The sequence below is a fragment of the Chelonia mydas genome, chromosome 11 (genome assembly GCF_015237465.2).
Source record: "Chelonia mydas isolate rCheMyd1 chromosome 11, rCheMyd1.pri.v2, whole genome shotgun sequence".
Lineage (NCBI taxonomy): Eukaryota > Metazoa > Chordata > Testudines > Cheloniidae > Chelonia > Chelonia mydas.
This window is the reverse complement of record NC_051251.2, coordinates 26,008,064-26,029,543: the sequence shown is the minus strand read 5'-3', so window position 1 is coordinate 26,029,543 and position 21,480 is coordinate 26,008,064. Positions and strand designations below refer to the sequence as shown.

General features: G+C 43.1%; 1 protein-coding gene across 2 annotated transcripts in view; it reads right to left on the bottom strand.

The window, feature by feature from the left end:
* EPC2 (enhancer of polycomb homolog 2) overlaps window positions 1-15,585 on the bottom strand; it is an 85,946-nt gene extending 70,361 nt beyond the window's left edge. The window contains exon 1 of one of the 2 annotated variants that reach the window (XM_007061786.4): window positions 15,170-15,585. In XM_007061786.4, coding sequence (XP_007061848.1) covers window positions 15,170-15,322 — 153 coding nt within the window. In that variant the 5' untranslated portion in view covers window positions 15,323-15,585. The remainder of the gene's footprint in view (window positions 1-15,169) is intronic. The other variant, XM_037912055.2, reaches the window with a different exon arrangement.
* Between the last annotated feature and the right edge of the window lie 5,895 nt (window positions 15,586-21,480).

Below are 21,480 nucleotides of genomic sequence, written 5' to 3'. Positions count from 1 at the left end.
TGGGAATGCTGCTGCTGCAATCAGGTTTACCCAGTCTATCCACTTAGTCCATCCCTCCCCTACCCACTCTGGCACACTCCCACATCTCACACAGGGGTGACGTGTATCTTAACCATTTATTGTCTGGATTTCAGATGTTTAAATCTGCATTGCCTTCAGTCCACCCAACCCAGATCCAAGCTCACTTGGAGAGGCAAAAGAGGGGTTCAGACACCACAAGAACAGGGAACCCAGATTCCAGAAAATATAGTGAATAGGGAAAGGGGCTCAGACCCCTGCAGAGGAATAGGGCTCCCAACACACACAGAGATTTCAGGGCTGACTGACCCCCACACCCGTAAAACCCCAACTTCCTCTCCTACCCCCATATCCCCAACCCCTCCTGTCTTCTCCCCGACCACTCCCATCTTACCTGAGCCCCTCCAAACCCTATTCTCTCCCCTACCAAACATTCCCATTTATCCCCTCCTCACAATATCCCCTTCGCTCACTGCAGACCCAAGCCCCTCTTCCAATATTACCACCTACTCTTGCACCCCTAATCATCTCTCCCCACTTCCAGTTAACATTTGCATGTATAATTTATTTTCTTTTCAAAAACTGTTTCAGCACTTTCCAGATATTCTGCAACGCGCACACGCACACACACACTTGACAGAGACAGTTCATTCTCAGATTTCAGCCAGGGTGAGTTTCAAACTTTAACGTTGCTAGAATCTGTGAACAATGAAATGTTGGGGGGTTTTCCACCTGGGGGCTATTTCTTAGGAACTCCTTGCTCAAAAGGCCCACTAATTTGGATCACTGACTATACTCTGTGTCCCCAAGAGGGGCACCACATTTCAGCGCAATCACGTTAACTGTATGGATTTTGGAGCACTTAGAACTGAGCTTTAAACAGAAAGCTGGTCTTGACCTTAACTACAGCAAAGCTATACTCTATGCTCAACTATGGCAGTGTTGAGCTGCTATATTACGGTTTGAAATTAGAGGGAGAATGAAGGGGAGGAGCTCTACATATCCATCAGCAGATGGCAGGCTCAGATGGGTGTGAAGTGGCCCATTTGTCTCAATGAAGATGCTCTCAGATGAAAGCAATAAGGAGTTCGGTGGCACCTTTAAGACCAACAGATTTATCTGAGCATAAGAATGAAAGAATACCCAATGGAGATAAATACAGTCTGATTTTCCACTGAATGCATCCGATGAAGTGAGCTGTAGCTCACGAAAGCTTATACTCAAATAAATTTGTTAGTCTCTAAGGTGCCACAAGTACTCCTTTTCTTTTTAATCTGAACCAATAGCTCTCAAACGTATGAATTGTTCCATTTATGTCAGTGGGTGTTCTGTTCCGCCCTCCCCAGTGCGAGAGAGTTTCTGGTATTTGTCAAGCACACCCTTTCTCAGCTTCTCAACCAGTCTCACCAGTGCTTTCTTGGTGCATGCTCTGAGCATGCCTGTTGTAAGTTTCCCACTCAGAGGGTCAGGACTTCCCCAGATCCTGGCACAAACACAGGTGCAGGAAGCAGCTCTCAGGCTTGGTCTACACTACAAAGTTAGGTCAACGTAAGCCACTTTATGTCACTCTAATTGTGCATATAGCTACACTTAAATTTGTCTCTCACCAACGTAAGCTCTCCATTACACCACCACACTGAGTGGCACTGAGCCACTGTTGATGTACTGAGGTTGACAAAGCACAAATGTAGACACTGCATTACCTATGTCAACCCTAAGTCATTCAGCAGCTGTTCCACAACACCCGATGCTGACCACCCTGGTCACAATTGTGAACTCCACTGCCCAGGAGTCACAGAGAATGAAAAGCGCCCCAGGCCCTTTAAAATCCCATTATTTTTTAAATGCCTTTTCCTCATTGTCCAGCTTGGCGAGCACTCCTAGCAACTCTTTAGTGTTGAGTGCAACTGCCCAGGTGACCATGCCAGCTACACCAGATGCGCTCCAGGTTAGAGTAGACAAGAGATGTTGGATGTGCTGGGACTGTGAGGAGAAGAGGCTGTGCAAGTATAGGTATGGACCAGTTGTAGAAACGGGGACAACTACGAGCAGATAGCACGGGGATGCAGGAGAAGTGGTACAACAAGAATCAGCAGAAGCGCCATATAAAAGCAAAGGAACAGTGGCAGGCACACCAGAAGGCCAAGGAAGCCAACAATTGATCCGAGGCTGAACCGCAGACCTACTGCTTTCAAAAAGAGCTGCATGCCATACTTGACGGAGACAACCACCCCCCTGCACACCACTGTGGATACCTCCAAGGAGCCAGAGGTCCCAAGCCTGAACAATGAGGTGGTGGTGAAGGAGGAAGAGGAGGGACATGCAACTCGGGGGGCGGGGAGGGAAGGGGGCAGAAGAGTTCCATCTATGCCATGAGCCAGGACCTGTTTTAGACTCCACCGCAATCCAGTCAGTCCCAGCATAGCAGGGGAAGGAACTTCAAGTAAGTGTGCGCATTTATTTCCCATTACAGTGATGGCGCCCCCAACTTTGCAAGTCACAGATATTGATTTTGCATTCATTTATTTGTACCAGAAGAGGAATCATTACAACAAAGAGAGGTAATGTTATCTGCTTTTCATTCCCCTGTAAAGTTGGGCGGAGGGCAGGGATGCAGAGCAGTTTGTCCCTTGAATCATCCTGAGAGATCTTGATAAAATTTTCCTGGAAGTACTCTGCAATCCTCTCCTGAAAGTTTCTAGGGATAAGTTCTTTATTTCTTCCTCCTAGGTAGGAAGCCTTCCCATGCCAGTCAGCGATAACTTCGGCAGGCATCCCTGCAGTAGACAAGCTAGCAAACATATGGGCCCGGACAGCTTTGGGACACCAGCAGCTGCTGTGTTCTCTGTGCCTTTTTGTTAGCCTCAGAAATAAGATGTCACCACTGCCTGTGGAAAATTGTGCCAGTATTCAGTGCCACTGCCCTGTACTCATGGCTTCATGCAACTAAGCAATTCCCTCCTCATTTCCCTCACCCCTGGTGGGCCATACTCACCTGGCTGGAGCTATGAATGGCACTATGCCCCCAAAGCAGGAAAGTCAATAAACCTGTCTTGTTTAAAACTTTATGGGAGCAAGCAAAGGGAGTTCTGAATCTTTATTTTTGCTTTCTGTTGTGATATACTGACAATGTAACCTCTGTGTTTTATCCTTCACTACTGCCATTGCAGCCTTGAGGGGTTCCCCCTCCCCACTCACAGAACACCTGAGCCAGATGAGGAGGAGAAAGAAAAGAACTCAGGATGATATATTCAGCGAGGTCCTGCAAGACAGTGCTGAATCAGAGGGCTTTGAGGATGAATATTGCAGATTGTATGGAAAAGGAAAATGCGGACAAAGAGGGAGATGCACCAGATATAATGGGGCTTCTCCGGCAGCAAACACCTATGCTGCCGACTCTTGTGGACCTACAAGTTCAACAATCCTCAGCTTGCCTATCTTGCAGTTCACGGAGAACTCCAGTATAGCCCTCCCTACATAACCGCCCTCAACATTCCATATGGCATCAGGGACCACATCCCTCCGCGACCACTATACCTCAGGGAACATTAAGGAAAACCACAGCTTCACATACATCAACAATGGCTCTCACAGGTCACTGTATGCGCAGCTAAAATGGACATGAATGCTCTTTAAGCTCCATTCCATAAATATGTTAAGGATTTCATGTATTTGCTTTTAATTTGCACAGAATTTTTTGAAATGTTTTTGTTAAGCAAACATCTCTATTGTTTGGAAAATAATCCATCGTTATTAGTTCCCAACATATACCGTAGAATGCCTGCCGATACTGAAAGCACCCACTTACTTGTTAGTGTACACTTTGACACAACTCTTAAGATCACTGACTAACACAGTGTAATAATTGAAGATTTACAGCAAGGACTATAAAATGAATAGATGCAATGTCAGTGTTACATTCATAGATGTGCACACAATTCCTAACAAGCCCCCAAACTGTATAGCCAGGGCACAGTACGCCACAATGCATTACTGTGGCTCGCTGTTAGAGCGCTCTTTCAAACCATCCCTGAACCAACAGCATTGCACTGAGCTCCTCCGATAGCCCTTATATCTGGCTGTTCAAACAGAGAAGACAGTTGCTAAACCTCCGCCCTAAATCACAGCAGCAATTTTTCCCCCTTTGCTTCACAGATCTTATGCAGGACACAGCAAGCAGCTAAAACCATTTGGGATATTTTTCTCACTGAGATCCAGTCTGGTGAGTAAACAACACCAGTTCCCCTCCAATCTACCAAACGCACATACAACTGTCTTTCTGCACCTGCTGAGCCAGTAGCTGAATCTTTCCTTGGTGCCATCAAGGTGATCAGTTTCACAAGCCAGGGAAATAAGGGGCAGGCTGGGTCCCCCACGATCACTATTGGCATTTCAACATCACCAATGGCAATCAGACGGTCAGGAAAGAAAGTCCCTATTTGTATCTTTTTGAATAGTCCTGTATTCTTAAAGATTCAAGTGTCATCCGCCTTCCCTGATCAGCCCACATTGATGATGGTGAAATGTCCCCAGTGATCCACCAGTGCTTGCATAACCATAGAAAAAATAGCCATTTCTGTTGATGTACTCTGTGGCAAGGTGGTCTTGTGCCAAAACAGGCGTATATGCTTGCCATCTCTTACTCCATTGCAGTTCAGAAACGTCACTGATGCAAATACATCCATTATGTCCTGCACATTGCCAAGAGTCACAGTCCCAAAGAAGAGGAGACGATTAATGGTCCTACATCTTTGCATGACAACTTCAAAATGATTTCCCACTGACCAGTAGCAATCTGGTGTTGGAAGCTCTGCAGTGCGATCACCACTCGCTTCTCCCCTACAAGTGCGACTCTCAGTTGGGTGTCCCTGTGCTGGAAGGCTAAGGCAAGCATGGCACACAGATACAGCAATGTGGCCTTGAACATCTGAAAGTTCTGCAGACACTGCTCATCTTCCCAAGCCTGCATTAAAATGCGATCCAACCAGTCAGTGCTTGTTTCTCAGGCCCAGAAGTGGTGCTCCACATCTGCATCTGCTTCATGAATGCAAACAAAAACCTTGAATTGGTTCTCACTCGGACTCACAGCAATCTGTGACCTCCAGGAAACAGTCACACAATCATAGAATCGTACAACTGGATGTCAAGAGATCATCTAATCCAGTCTCCTGCACTCATGGCAACACTACATAAAAACTAGACCATCCCTGACAGGTATTTGTCTAACCTGCTCTTAAAAATCACCAATGGTGGAGATTTCACAAACTCCCTAGGCAATTTTATTCCAGTGCTTAATCACCCTGACAGTTAGAAAGTTTTTCGTTCAATTTAAGCTCAATGGCCCACCTTGATTATCACTACAAAAAGGTTCCCCCCCCCCACCCTGCTCTCCTGCTGATAATAGCTCACCATACCTGATCACTCTCATTACAGTGTGTATGGTAACACACATTGTTTCATGTTCTCTGTGTACATAAATCTCCCCACTGTATTTTCCACTGAATGCATCCCATGAAGTGAGCTGTAGCTCACGAAAGCTTACGCTCAAATAAATTTGTTAGTCTCTAAGGTGCCACAAGTACTCCTTTTCTGTTTGCAGATACAGACTAACATGGCTGCTACTCTGAAACCTGTAACAGAGGAGTTGCTCTGCTATAATACATATATAAATAATCAAAATCTAGAAAGCACACTGCCAAAAGTAAACTTCTATGCAGAGATGCTTTCTTCAGCTTCTAACACATTTCTCCCCTAAGGAAAGAAATCCTGTCTTGACTGTACCTATGCTTAGAAAGATTAGGTTTCACTGGTAAACCATACACAAAAAGACAAAAAAAATGTCCATCAATAATAAACAAAATTTACAGATAGGCAACATAAGAAAAATGTTGCTTTAGAGTTTGTTTTAATGATATTTATGTTGTATATTGTAACGTGATGTTGCCAACTTGTGTTTTAAAGGTTATAAAAGCTTTAACTTTTTGAATCTCAATGCTTACTGGTCCCCTGTGATTAAATTATTATTGTCTGACAGTGCCCATATATTTCCTGCAACTATGAAAATTTAAATAAAAAAATTAAAAAACGCTTAAAAATCATCAATATTATCCAGCAAAATAAAAAATAAAAATAGAATTCTCCCAAGCCTAACTATACCTTTGCACAAACTCCACTCTTGAGATTACCAGACCTAGAATCACTTGTTCCCAAGTTCTGACCTACAGAATACATTGTAAGGAGAGTGATCACTTTAGATAAGCTATTACCAACAGAAGAGTGGGTTTTTTGGGGGCGTGGGGGGGAGAAAACCTGGATTTGAGCTGGAAATGGCCCACCTTGATTATCATACACATTGTAAGGAGAGTGATCACTTTACATAAGCTATTACCAGCAGGAGAGTAGGGTGGGGGGAGAGAAAACTTTTTGTAGTGATAATCACCCATTTTTTCATGGTTTGTGTATATAAAAACGTCTTCTGTACTTTCCACAGTATGCATCCGATGAAGTGAGCTGTAGCTCATGAAAGCTTATGCTCAAATAAATTGGTTAGTCTCTAAGGTGCCACAAGTACTCCTTTTCTTTTTGCAGAATTTTCCATGGCTCAAACCATTATTATACTGACTTTACAGCCCCTGGTTTGACCATTTGTACCCTTGCTTCTTTTGGGTCTACTCTTCTTAAGTCACTCCCGTGACACTTACTTTGGTGGATTCAGCTGCATTTCATCAGTGTATTCCCAATACATGAAACTTTCAACTTAAAACAATCTCTCTGGAACAGTAGGTCCTTACAGGGGAAAAAAATTCTCTTATTTATACAGGCCTACAGCTATAAAGGCACTGATTGATTTGATTACTCTCTGCCCCCAATACTCTCAAACTGCCCCACGCAACACTTAAAAAAAAAAATTACCATGACAAACTATTGCATATATATTTTCGATAAATCTTCATCTTACAAGGAGCAGTAGACTAAAACCTGCTCATAGTAATTACACCTTTTATATTAATTAGTAGCCGATACTATGAAGAATATGAGTTAGATGAGATACTAGACAAATCTAACACTTAATTCCCATACAAATAAAAATTAATAAAGTCGAGGCCATTTATTTGTCACATAATTCAAGCTCTGCAGAAAAAACACAATTAGATAGAATATATCAGTATCTACATTAAGCCAATAATGTATATACTTTTTAAAAGAAATTTTGTTTTACTAATTCCTGAGATCACATGCACTTGGTAAAACTAATCTCTCTCTCTCTCACACACACACACTTACTTTACTGGGGGAGAGGCATATTTATAGAAAGGACAACAGGCACTTAAACAATATAAAAGACATCATTGGTGTGCAGCACCTGGCACATATCCTAGTTAATTGAGGAATGACTAAAAGAAGCTGCTTATCACCTTACTTCCTGAAAAAAGTTCGAGCTGTAAGTGTAATATTAAGCACTCCTTATTAAAATCCAACAGAAGACTGAACACTACATATGATATAAGCCAAACACCTATGAAATGTTTCCTTCAGTTCAATATTGGGGGGGAGGAGAGATCCTATATATGGTTAGGAAATCATAATTTCATATAAACAAAAAGTACATAAACATTATGTTCAAGTATGAGTGCCAACTTTTGTATACAAGAAGCAACTCTTGATAAGATATAGTTTTGTTGTTGTAAAGACATTACATAATTTACACTTATATAGCAACTTTCATACAAAAATATCAAAGTGTTTTCCAAACATTAATTTAGCCTCACAACACAGCTGTTAAGTATCAGCATGGCCATTTTACAAATGCAGAAATGGAGGAAAAGAGGCATTAAGCGACTTTCCCCAAATCATATGAGTCAACACAGTCCCAAACAAATATGGAACTTGGTGTCATAAACAAAGATGACTAAGGGCGGGGGGGGGGGGGGGGGAATATGATAGAGGTCTATAAAATCATGACTGGTGTGGAGAAAGTAAATAAGGAAGGGTTATTTACTCCTTCTAATAACACAAAAACTAGGGGTCATCAAATGAAATTAATAGGCAGCAGGTTTAAAAACACATAACCAAAGGAAGTATTTTTTCACACAATGCACAGTCAGCCTGTGGAACTCCTTGCCAGAGGATGTTGTGAAGGCCAAAATAGGGTTCAAAAAAGAACTAGATACATTTATGGACGATAGATCCATTGATGGCTATTAGCCAGGATGGGCAGGGATGGTGTCCCTAGCCTCTATTTGCCAGAAGCTGGGAATGGGCAACAGGGGATGGATCACTGGATAATTACTTGTTCTGTTCATTCCCTCTGGGGCCCCTGGCATTGGCCACTGTTGGAAGACAAGATATTGGGTTAGATGGACCTTTGGGCTGACCCAGTTTGGCCATTCTTATGAAGTGATCATACAGTTGTAACCCAGTTTTATTCACACATGATGCTCATAAGTTTTGAAGGCATTTACCAAAATATAGTATAGCACTCAGCTAGTTTTTCCACAGTGTAAAGATGGAATCTCAGCCTTGAAGGCCTTGTGTCATGGTCACTACCCTTGCATCCCATAAAGCAGTGTTTCCCTAAATGTGGAACATGCACTCCTGGAAATGTACAAAAGGACACCTTGGGGAGCTCCACCTCAAGAGTCTCAGCTTTACTGTAAAAAGGAAAAAAAAAAAAAAGGCCCTATACCTGTTATGGGTACAAAAAACCTAAATAAACTTCAAAATGAGAAGTGAGCATACTAGATACAGAAATATTTGCTTGAATTTGCAGAGTGCATGAAAATTAGCTCTGAGGTGCCAGTGATGATAGTCAACAATGCTGATACTTAAAGTATTTCACTGATCAAAGCACAAAAGAAAATAAAGTGGTATCATATTATGGAGATTAACACTGCTATTTCCCAAAGTGGGGTGAAGGGTTGTGAAGAACAAGCAGGTATCATGTATAAATTAACCTGACAACAAGGACTTTAACAATATATGCAGGGGTTAAAGGGAGAGGGACATGACTGGTTTCATTTTCCTGATGGGGGACTCAGTTTTCAAAAGTTTGGGAAACATTCCCAAAAGGAACAGGTACAACTATCTTTAGAACCCATCAATGCCATTCATTAAAGCACTGCTGTCCAATGGAAAACTGGTCAATTTAAAAACATGAGTTAAAAAGTAGTTTAATGCTGCCCTTGACCCTCCCACAAATGATGGTGGTTTTATACTTTCACCACCACTGTATGAAAAACCCACACAAACAAAAGGGGAAAAATTACTACTGGCTCTGATCCTGCAACTGGATCTACAGAGAACTACACTCACTTAAGTGGAACTCTACCTCAGGTGGACCCTTATGCGTGAGCAATATATGTCTTGGATTGGGACCTAACCACACCTCTACCCCAATATAATGCAGTCCGATATAACACGGTAAAGCAGCACTCCGGGGAGGGGGCTGCTTTACTTCATTATAGCTGAATTCGTGTTACCGCAAGCGGTTCCTCTGCACCCCACCCCAGCTCACCTCCACTCCGCCTCTGCCTCCTCCCACGAGCGCACCGCAGCTCCGCTTCTCCTCCCTCCCAGGCTTGCCGCGCCAATCAGGCAGAGCAGAGGTGACCTGGGCGGATAGCAGTTCCTCTCCCTACCCCGATATAACATGGTCTCACCTTTAAGACGGTAAGATTTTTTGGCTCCCGAGGACCGCGTTATATTGGGGTAGAGGTGTGTATAAATAAATAAAAAGATGAGGAGACGAGTGGAAATGTCTATATAGGGAGTACTGTCAAATACCAAAGACAAACAATAGGAAAAATATTTTTCTACATCTTTTTTGGATATAGTAGTCTTCACTGTTGCTTGAAATAACAAATGTTCAGAATTAAGAAAGAACTGTAATTTGTGCAAAATGAAAGCACTCTAGACCAGTGTTTTTCAAAGTTTGGGTTGCGACTCAGTACTGGGTCACAGCATGTAAGGCACTGGGTCACTTTGGTCAGCACCGCCGACCGGGAAGTTAAAAGTCTTGTCGGCGGTGCTGCCTAGCAAAGGCAGGCTAGTGCCTATCTGTTCTGATACTGTGCCGGAAGCAGCCAGCAGCGGGTCCGGCTTCTAGGCTGGGGGTCCATGGGGTACCACGCGCTGCCCCCGGCCTGAGCACTGGCTCCACACTCCAACTGGCCAAGAACTGGCCAATAGGAGCTGGATGCGGGGAAAGGAGGGTGCCTGTTGGCAAGAGCTGTGCAGAGCTGCCTGCACGCCTCTGCCTAGCAGCCAGACCTGCTGCTGGCCGCTTCAGGTGCAGCATGGTCTACAATACCATGACAAGTGGGAAGCCTGCCTCTGCACTCCAGCTGCACCGCTGATCAGGAGCCGCCAGAAGTAAGTCCGCACTCCAATCCCTTGCCCCAGCCCTGACCCCCTAAACCCGGAGCCCCTCCTGCATCCCAAACCCCTCATCCCCAGCCCCACCCCAGAGCCCTGACCTCCTCCCACATCCCAAACCCGTCCCCCAGCCCCAGCCCCACTCTGCAGCCCTCAGCCCCGCACCTCAACCCTCTGCCCCAGTTCTGAGCCCCTCCCACACCCCAAACCCCTCATCTTCATCCATTGGGTCTCGAGCATCAACAATTTTCTTCAACTGGGTCTCCAGAAAAAAAGTTTGAGAACCTCTGCTCTAGACCAATTGCCTCAGCTGGGGAACAAGTGTGCTGCTTTGGAAGTACGACCAGCTCCAGGTAGCTCGGAAGTAAGATGATGAACTGAAATCAGGTTTCCAACATTGCAATGGAAGTAGAGAATGGAGAAAGACAACAACAAAAAAGAAAAAAAAAAAAAAAAAGACATAATACAGAGACCAGGGGAATTCAATTTACTCTGCCAACACTCAAAATTACATGATGGTTTAAATGAGTACCTCAAATGCCTGAGTCAAAGACTTAAAAATGAAATGTACCCATTTCAATTTTGTGATATTTTTCCCCATTCGTACATTAAAAATATCCTGCATTTTAGCATCGTCTGACAATAGCCTTACCTTGCTCCTCTTGGGTTTCTACTCTGTATAACCTTTGACTTTAAATATGAAGTCATGCCTAGTTATAAATGAATGAATGCTCAAATCTAAATTTCTGAGTTAAATCTCTAACAGCACTTCAACTGCCCAGTCACAACTATCAATTACTGTGATGTATTTGTGTGTAGCTACACAAAGGAAGTCAAATCCACCTCTTAAAACCTTCAATAACTCTTGTTTTTTGCTCATATTGTTATTAAAAATTAATTTGTACCTAAAAGGTATAACACAATAGCCTCCGATAATATGTATTTTAATTCAGATTTGGTAGATAAGTGCTGGGATATAGGTCAAGGACTAGTGCACTGCACTGTTTTCTCCTGTTTTCTGAATTAAGATTAGTAAGTAGATTTTCAATATAGCATCTGAGGAATTTGACATTGCTCCCCTTCTCTGCACCTTCTAATACTAAACACACACAAAAAAGTGAGAAGTTCTTTTATCACTTACAACATCATAAATCCAGATTAGTTCCATTTAAATCAAAATAGTTTCTCCAGATTTATGCAATTTTAACTGAGAGCAGGATGTGGCCCAATAGCTCAATTCAGGATTAAAATTGTGAACTGCAGTAGATTCAGATCTTGGAGTACAATCCTACACTCCCTGCACACACAGAACTCCCATGAAAATTACAGATACGTGGAAACACAACATTGGGCCTCCAGTTTGTAGAATGTCATATCAGCATAGGTAGCCGACAAGGTAAATACTGAAAATGGCAAGATATTTCCAGAATTTATTTGAAGATTCACTAGTAAAATGGTAATATTAATATTAAAACGGTAAGATTGTGATACCCTTACTCACACTGAGCAGTAACTTACTGCACAAATTTTTCCCACTGAATTCAATAGAATTGCTTTTGGAGTAAAGTATTTTTCAACAGAAACAGCATCACATCTGGACTAAATGTAGTAATATGATATTATAATATAATGTAGGAGTAGTAGAAATGAATGGTAAAATTTTAATAAAAAATTTAAACCTCCCATTGTAATCACAATATAGTATTCATTATGTGAGAAGAATCTAATACTTCAAAATTATCAGAATAAAACACACACTCAGAATTCATGTAGAAAAATACCCACAAACCTTTATTCATTACAGGTAACAGTTTAATTTGAAACTCAGCTTTTGTTATGATAATAGTATAAGAAAATTGAAATGTTATTAAACAACGTATTTTTGGTGCAAATTAAGGTTCAGAGAAGTTCAGTGGCTTCTTATGAGCCAAAACTACACAACTTATTGCACACAAGAGGACCCCTGCATGCACATGGGTCCCACTAACTTCACCAAGGCTTCATACAAGGGAAGGCTGTTTACATGCAGGAATGGGGCCAGAGAAACATCTCAGTTTGCTTGCTTGTACAGTGAATTTAAACTATCAAGCAGTCCTACTCGTGCTCTTTTCAGTGTATTTCTTTGTAGGGGTAGCTTAGTACCTTTCCCAAACCTGAAGAACTCTGTGTAGCTTGAAAACTTGCCTCTCTCACCAACAAAAATTGGTCCAATAAAAGATATCACCTCACCCACCTCTCTATAATCTCTAAGTAATTAAAGACAGAGTGATTAACACGCTTAATTGCAAGTCAAAAAAAAAAAAAGCCCAAACCATATCTCCGGAAAAAAAAAGCTGCATGAAGTAGATCTCTCTGTAGTAAAAACCGTTGCAAATGTAGTGACAACAATAATCTTAATTTAACATTAGACCTCGGAATTCAACCAGAATTGATGTTTGAATTCAACCAATTTGATGTTTGAAGTGGCAAGCATTTATGCTTATATATTAAGCCATAACAATTCTAGTATGGAATGACCTTAGAATTGAAAAGTAAACCAAATCCAGCCACAACATTTTCAGAGCAGTGGGGACACAAATTCTGTTCATAAAATAAAGATGATTATTATTATAGAGAAAAATTCTGTTCATAAAATAGAGATTATTATTTTAGTAGATTATTTAGCAGATCATTTACACATAAAAAGGGACTTTACAATGCATAAATTAGCCCAATATTTTCCCCCCACTGATTTTACTGGAACACAGGCAATTTACTTCTTTTCCCCTCAAGCATAGACTATAGAATTCAGAATAAGTAAATAACAGTCAGATATAATTTAAGTGTAATGTAACAAATCACACTCTGAAAGTTAAAATATTTTAAGAGTAATATTTTTTTAAAAAGAGACTGCCACATATATTTTTTTAAAAATATAAATGAGGAGTTATGTTTGCAATTTTAAGAACTCCCATACTCAACAAACAATCAATATGTCACATGGTCTACTACTGGGTCTTTTACATTACATTTTACTGCAAAGGAAAAGAAAGACGTATCACCTCCACGTTTGCTTTGTTAACATTAATGTTATATTGCTGTCTATTTAAAATTACACACACACATTTCAGGGCTCTAAGATCAAAATACAGTAGAGCATAAGTGTTGAGCAATCTACATTATAATTTGTAATACAAGGGAAATACAGTGAGGTCAGAACTATAAGTAACCAATGGAAGACACAAAAGATTTCTTTCAATATTAATAGTTAAATGAGAAAGCCAATCAGAGAGAGTTGGAGCCTCCTTTTGACAGCCAGAACCTCTGAAAAGCCAATCCACAAACATAGTGGGCTGGCTACAAGGCGGAGACAGAGATTCATTGAAGAAATTCTTATGGGTGCATTTACTCTCAACTCTACATACAAGTACAGCCACACGAGGGGACATCCTGTGTGCCTGCAGTAAGCCAGATGCAAATCTAACAGTGTGTCAGTCTTTAAGAAGGACAGTGACAAGTTCAGACAAGCAGCACTGCAATCATGGACAGCAAGTATTCACAGTACTGTCCTAATGCTCACAAGACTCATCTTAAAATTACCTTCTAGTAAAGATACAGAGAGTAATGTATCTCTACCTACAGTACTGCAGAAATGGACAGCAAGCATTCTACAGGCAATACATGTTTCCTAACACTGACTAGCTTACTTAAAATCATCTTAACACTAAACAGCATGGTGTACACTGCAAAATCTGGGAGTAGTTATAGAGCCAGCTACAGCCATGCAATAACAGTAGGTATTTTACATAGACAACTGAACAACATCCAGTTACTGTGTTTCTTAAACATTCAAGTACAAAGCATTCTTATAGCAGTTATATTTCCAACTATGAGATCTGCAACAGCAGACAGCTGGTATTCTACTTGCAACCTTTACAAAGCCCTTCCTCAAGAGTGTAGTAATGCAGCCTGCACCAGAATGTGTATATGTTTTGCAGGTTGCAATATCACTCCAGTTTCAGCAATGAACAGATAACGCAGCTCCCAACATGTTATTTAAGAATCTTGAGCTACAAAGCACAAAAGCTTTCCGGTATGATGCACACAGCAGTGTATCGTCAGCTACAGCACCGCAGCAATGGACAGCTGAAAGATATTACATGCCAGGCATGCTCCCCGACTTCGGATGCAACAGTTAACAACCAAACTCAGAACATAAGCGCAGTCTGTCTGTATATATCCAGCTGTCAATGAAAGAATGGGGGTCTCCTCCCCCCCCGGCTATTTCACTCTCCTTTAGTGTCAGTCCCATTACCCCTCACGGTAGGACAATATAAAAACAGGACGTTCCTATTTCACAATGCAAAGCCTTCCTGATTGCACGGAAGGAGCACAGCGCACACAGCCCCCTCCAGTCCCCTGCTGCCTTGGAGTCCCACATACACAACAGTAAAGAGTGCAGCAGCATCGGCACGCTACGCCAAGAGCGTCCGGCGCGCACACTCCCCCATTCAAAGACGCCTCTTGCGCCTACATCTCTCTTACGCTAGCGTAAGAGCCTCCCCTAGCTAATCAAAACACTCGCGAGTCGGGACGCAAAGAAGATGGCGGAGCAGGGCCCGCTTACGGCGTCGGAGGGAAGTTTACGCTGCGCTACTTGCGCAGGACCCATAAGGAACATGCAAGGCTGCGGCGTGGAGCGTGCGTAGCGCGCTTGGTGAATACCAATGGCCTATTTCCCGGGAGGGGAGGGGGGTGTCTGATAAACAATGGTGCCCCCCCTGCGCGGCTTCCTTACCGATTCCTCCTCCTTCTCCATGCCCGTGGGCATCTGCGGCACGGCACGGTTGATGGAGACGCAGTCGTTGAGATCGGGCATGTCCTTGCCGCGGTAGATAGGCAGCGGTTTGGCGGCGTCTAGCGCCCGGGCTCGGAAGGAGAGTTTGCTCATTGTCTCCCCCTCACAATAACACCCCGGGGCCGGGCGGGCGGGGGGCCCCTCACTGCGGCCGCGCCGCCGCCTCCCAGCCGCTCCCGCACCCGGCCCGCAACACCATGGAGGGCCCCGCCGCCCCGGCACAGCTCCCCGCAGAGCCGCCCGCAGCTCGCCGCGCACGCCCCGCAGCCCTAGTTCCGCGCCGGGCTCGCTCGATCCGCTCCCTGCGCCATAGCAAACATGGCGGACATTAACCAAAGCGGCCAGCGATCCCGGCAGCCAACGCGAGAGAGCGGGCGGGGGGGGGATGGAGAGAGAGTGAGGGGGGCGCCGGGCTGCGCGCGCAACCAGCCCGTGGGGACAGGGAGAGCGAGCGCGGCGCAGGCAGCGCGACCCTGGCTGTGGGGCGAGAGGGCCGGTGTGGGGGCCGGGCAGGCGGCAGGGGACTCTGGCCCGCGGCGCCGCGACACGGCCACGTGCACTCTAGCGGCTTGGAGGGGGGAGTTCGTGCCCGGGGCCAGACAGATGCGTTCAGCCGAACCCTGAGCACCTGAACCAGGCATCAGCTTGTGTCTGCAGACACACCTGGGCTCACGTGCGCAAATACCCCTTCGCACATGGACAGCTGCACCACTGCACACACCCCCCAGCGCACACACCGCTGTGCACACCTGCGTTTTGCAGCACTTAATGTAGAGGAGTTGGGGATGGGTACACCCAGATGCACACATGCCCCTTTGCGCCTGTACACGCTACAAAACACCACCCACAACAGACAAGGAACTAGCTATCCACAACCATGAAATATGTAGATGTATAGCTGCACAGTTCCCAGCTACAACTTTACACCCGTTCAGGTGCAGATAATACACAAATCAAATATACAGATCTACATACAGAGTATAGCTAAGGTGGCATTTTATAGGAATGTATTCTTTAAATATTGTCATTTAATGCATTATTAATATAATTAAAATGAAGGAATACTTTCCAAAGTGAAGGTCAGTATACACATGATGTAATTGAACCAAATGGGAGTTTTGGCCATAAGCTTCTGTCAAGGTTCCTTCCCCACTCTAAACTCTAGGGTACAGATGTGGGGACCCGCATGAAAGACCCCCAAGCTTATTCTTACCAGCTTAGGTTAAAAACTTCCGCAAAGTACAAACTTTGCCTTGTCCTTGAACAGTATGGTGCCACCACCAAGCGTTTAAACAAAGAACAGGGAAAGAGACCACTAGGAGACGTCTTCCCCCCAAAATATCCCCCAAGCCCTACACACCCCCTTTCCTGGGGAGGCTTGAGAATACAATATCCTAACCGATTGGTTACAAAATCATCAAAGACCCAAACCCCTGGATCTTGGAACAATGGAAAAATCAGTCAGGTTCGTAAAAGAAGGATTTTATTTTTAAAAAAAAAGAAAGGTAAAAATCATCTCTGTAAAATCAGGATGGAAAATACTTTACAGGGTATTCAGATTCAAAACACAGAGGATCCCCCTCTGGGCAAAACCTTAAAGTTACAGAAAACAGGAATAAATCTCCCTCTTAACACAGGGAAAATTCACATCAAACAAAAGATAAACTAATGCGCCTTACCTGGCTTACCTATACTGGTTGAAATATTGGAGACTTGGATTAGGATGGGTTGGAGAAGGTGGATTTCTGTCTGGCCTCTCTCAGTCCCAATGAGAACAACCACGTAAACATAGAGCACAAACAAAAGCCTCCCCCCTGCAAGATTTGAAAGCATCTTGCCCCCTTATTGGTCCTTTGGGTCAGGTGCCAGCCAGGTTAGTTGAGCTTCTTAACCCTTTACAGGTAACAAGATGTTGCCTCTGGCCAGGAGGGATTTTATAGCACCGTATACAGAAAGATGGTTACCCTTTCCTTTATGACAGCTTCGAAGAGACAAGAATTTCAACCATGGTTCCCAAAGTAGTTCAGGGTTAGCTAGAGTTACCTACACGTGAGGTAACTCCTTGTGGTAGCCTACCTCCAGTGAGAGCAGTCTCACTGCACCCCACCCCACCACTCAAATTGCACAGAATAGTTGTATTAGCATCATAGAGTAGCTCAGTCCTCACTGTATTACTGCCTGAGTGTCAGCAGCACTTAACGCAAGACAGAGACTTTTGTCAGAGGTCAGAAGTTAAGGTTAAGGGCAAAGCAAATTTAAGTCAAGCTATTGATGCAATAAAGACAAGGCACAAACAAACAGTTATCCATTTGCTCTTTTACCTCCAGAGTGGATTGCCAGAAAGGTGTCTACACCAGCCAGGAGCGCCATCTAATGCAGAATGCAGCTGCTTTGTTTTTTGGTGGTGCTTCTCAAGTGCAACATTTTCCATAAAGAGTTTATCTACATATGGAGTCTTTCACGAACAGCTATTCTTGAACAACCCCATGTGTGAACAGACTTATACTGCAGTAAGAGTGCCTTGTTCTACTTAACCCACTTTTAAAGTGCTTTAAGCGAAGATAAACAGGAACAAGGCACCCTTATTCCAGAATAACACTGTCCACACATGGGGTTTTTCCAAAATAGTTGCTTCTGAATAATTCCCTGTATAGACAAGCCCTGATGCATCTATTGTTCTAGCTACCTGTTTGCTTCCTGGTCCAGTTCAAGGCATTGATTTTGATCTATAAAGCCCTCTATAAAAGGTCTTTACTACTTTAGAGACTACTTCTCTGATATGCCATCTCAACATTCTGTTCGTGAGAGAGACAAAAGTTGGTCCAACAAAAGATATAACCTCTCCCACGTTGTCTCTCTAATATTCTGGGACTGACAATGCCAGTTTTACAATGTGTTAATTGTTTATGCTAAAAAATGTGTTCACCTTGTATTTAGCTGTGACATTGAGTACCTTTTCCAGACCTGAAGGAAGACTCTGTGTAGCTCAAAAGCTTGTTTCTTTCACCAACAGAAGTTAGTCCAAGAAAAGATATAACCTCACCCACCTTGTGTCTCTAATATCCTGGGACTGACACAGGTACACCACTGCAAATTACTTATTTAGGAATTTAACTAGGTCACCTGAGTTAAAATACCTACATTTATGAAAATGAATGGGATCTTTACTGACCAACAGCAGTCAGAGCCTGTATTATATATCTCATCTGAAAGCTGTTGGGCCAGATTCTCAACTGAGATCTGGCCACATTTTGACTGATCCAGCGCCCAGTAAAATCAATTGAAATCTTTCCATGGACTCTAGTGAGCTTTGGATTAGGAGGTTCATCATAGCCTCTAATGTAGCACTTAGGCAAAACTCTCATTGACTGCTGTAGGTCCTGTACATGTATCTGTCAAATACCTGAGTTCAGGATTCCATGTTTCTCCTACAGTAGTTGATAATATAACGCAGGGGACTAACTAGCTGTCTGAAATGTGGATACAAATTAAATAATGTGATGCACACTGTCATCCTACCCACCAATGGAAGAACATCTAAACTCCTAAAACAGAATATGTTCACTAACACAGAAAATGCTGTTACACTTAGATATGATGAAGAATAAAAACAGTACGAGTCAGTCACCCCTAATAAAAGGGATAATCTTCTAGTTAAGGCACTGGGGACTGGGACTCAGGAGATCAATTCCCAGCTCTGTCACAGACTCAGGGGCGTACAGAAGGTGGGGATGACCCGGAGCCTGGGCCTCCCCAGTAATCAGTGGGACCACAGAGCTCCTCCAGCCCTGGGGCTCCATGCGACCCCCAACACATTGGCAGGGTCACTGAGCTCCTCTAGCTCTGGCAGCCCTGGGGCCAGAGGAGCTCTGTGCCCCCACTGCAATCTCGAGGCCAATGCTGGCAGAGCTCTGCACACACACGCGCACACACACACACACCCTTTGCTATAACCAACCCCTGGCTATAAAGGCCAAATGGCTTGGAGCCCCCGGGGTTCGGTATAGCGAGGGTGTCCTGTGTTTTCTCATAACATCATGTGTTTAACATGCCCCTCCAAAAATGATCAGATTTAAATTCCTGCACCCCTGCACAGACACCTTGTGTAACACTGGAAAAATGACAGTCTCTCCCTCAATTTCCCAATTTTGAAATGAGGATAAAATACTTTTTCTCCAATCTTTTGTCTGTTTAGTTTGTTTGGATTATAAACTCTTCTATTTGTACAGTATCTAGCACAATGAATCCCTGATCTCTGCTGAGGCACGTAGGTACCACTGTAATTCAAATAATAATCAGTATGCAATAAACAGGGAGCGGAGAAAATTGTGGTATTGAGACAATTATATTTGCAGAAAATGGCATGCCAATGCTCCCAATTCAGAGAGGATTTTCCCCAATTTTGGGGAGATTTTTTAAAAACATACATTTGTATGTGATGCCACATGTTAATGGAAAAGCTTTTCTTTAGCTAAAGACAAGCAAAATTCACAATAAGAATTATAAAATTTGTAAGAAATTTTCTACAAAATTTAAGCTTTGGTCTCCCCACAGCAATTGCACTGTCTTCATCTATCTTCTTTCTAACTATTTTCATTTCAACAGCCTTATAAGAACACTCTTCAATGGGTTTAAGAATGGCAGATATTGATTTAGTTAGTTACCACACTAATTACAGTGTTATCAAATAGTGCTTCAACCTTGCAAGATCAAGAAGTAAGCATAATATAGGAGCATAGTTAAAACACAGTTTTGCAGTTCTATCTACGCTGTCACGACTGAAGCGTGTTTTAAAGCCATCAGGCATGTGTTATTACCAGGCCTCCCAGCATGGTAGAATTTAGTAACATGGATTAGACCTTTCATGAGACCCAATTAGGCCTGGTCTACACTAGAAAATTAAATCAGCTTAATTATGTCGCTCAGGGGTGTGAAAGATCCAGATCCCTGAGCAGTGCATTTAAGCTGACCTAGCCCCCAGTATAGACAGTGCTAGGTTGACGGAAGGATTAGGGTTACCGCCTCTCAAAGAGGTGCATTACCTATGCTGAAAGAAGAATTCCTCCTGTCAGTGTAGGTAGTGTCTACACTTACATGTTACTGGAGCAGCGCAGCTGTAGTGTTTTAAGTGTAGAAATATCCTTAATACTATACATGAAAACTACTCCCAACTCTGATTTAGGTGCCTGTGATTTCCATGGCAGACTCTATTTGTATTAGTGTCACAGATGAAGAGAGGAAATACCACTCACCAGTGGCATAGGCTGTATTTGACTGTAGTTCCCCCAAAGCAGTTTTATTTATGTAGGTGGCTGCAAAGTTAAATTAATGGCTTGTCTGCACTGCAGGCTGGCCAGCCAATGATATAGGTTCACCCGTGCAAACTTGTAGGATAGACAGTCAAATGTGCTATTTGCACTGGTTAAGATAACTCCTTTATTAAAACCAGGGTAAGCTCCAGTATATTTTAGAAACATAAATGGCTAGACACATGTAATCCATTGAGGATTTTTTTTTCAATTGCCATTCTTACTCAGAACTTGTGTTTTTTATGTCATCGCAGTATGGTTCTAAATAGCCTATATTAGGGCAAGTCTACACTCCAGCGCTATATCAGTGCAGCTGCGCCACTGTATGATGACAGAAGAGCACCCTCCTGCCGATATAGCGCCCGTGTGGACAGCACAAAACTTGCATCACTCGGAGAGGGGACCTTTTTCACACCCCTGAGCGACATAAGTTATATCAACTTAAGCTGTAGTGTAGATCTGCCCTATATTAAGACCGCCTCAAAAATAGGGGTAACAGCAGATTATTATACTAGCTTTTCACCTCTGGTGATCTAGGTACAAATGGGTTTTAGGACAACCAGAAAGAAGGTCTCTCCTGATATTTTAGGGAAGAGAGGCAGACAGGGATTGAATGGTTTCAATGTGATACCCAGGAGAAGATGGAATATTTTTTTAAAATTTCATATTATTGATTATAGTATCACTTAAGATTAAATTAAAGGTTATGGAGGCTTCCCAGGATGAAAAGGAATGGGTTTATAGAAAATAAATGCTGGATCATCACCTTAAAGGTCTATAGGTGGACTTGGTCTCCTCAACTTCCATTGTGAAATCATTTAAATCATACACAGATCCAAACAGAATTTAGAACCAATACCATTCAATCTGCATAGAGACAGACGCTTTTCACATACTGCATCACAAGGGGGGGAAAAACAGAAAAGAAACAAGTGTCAACCT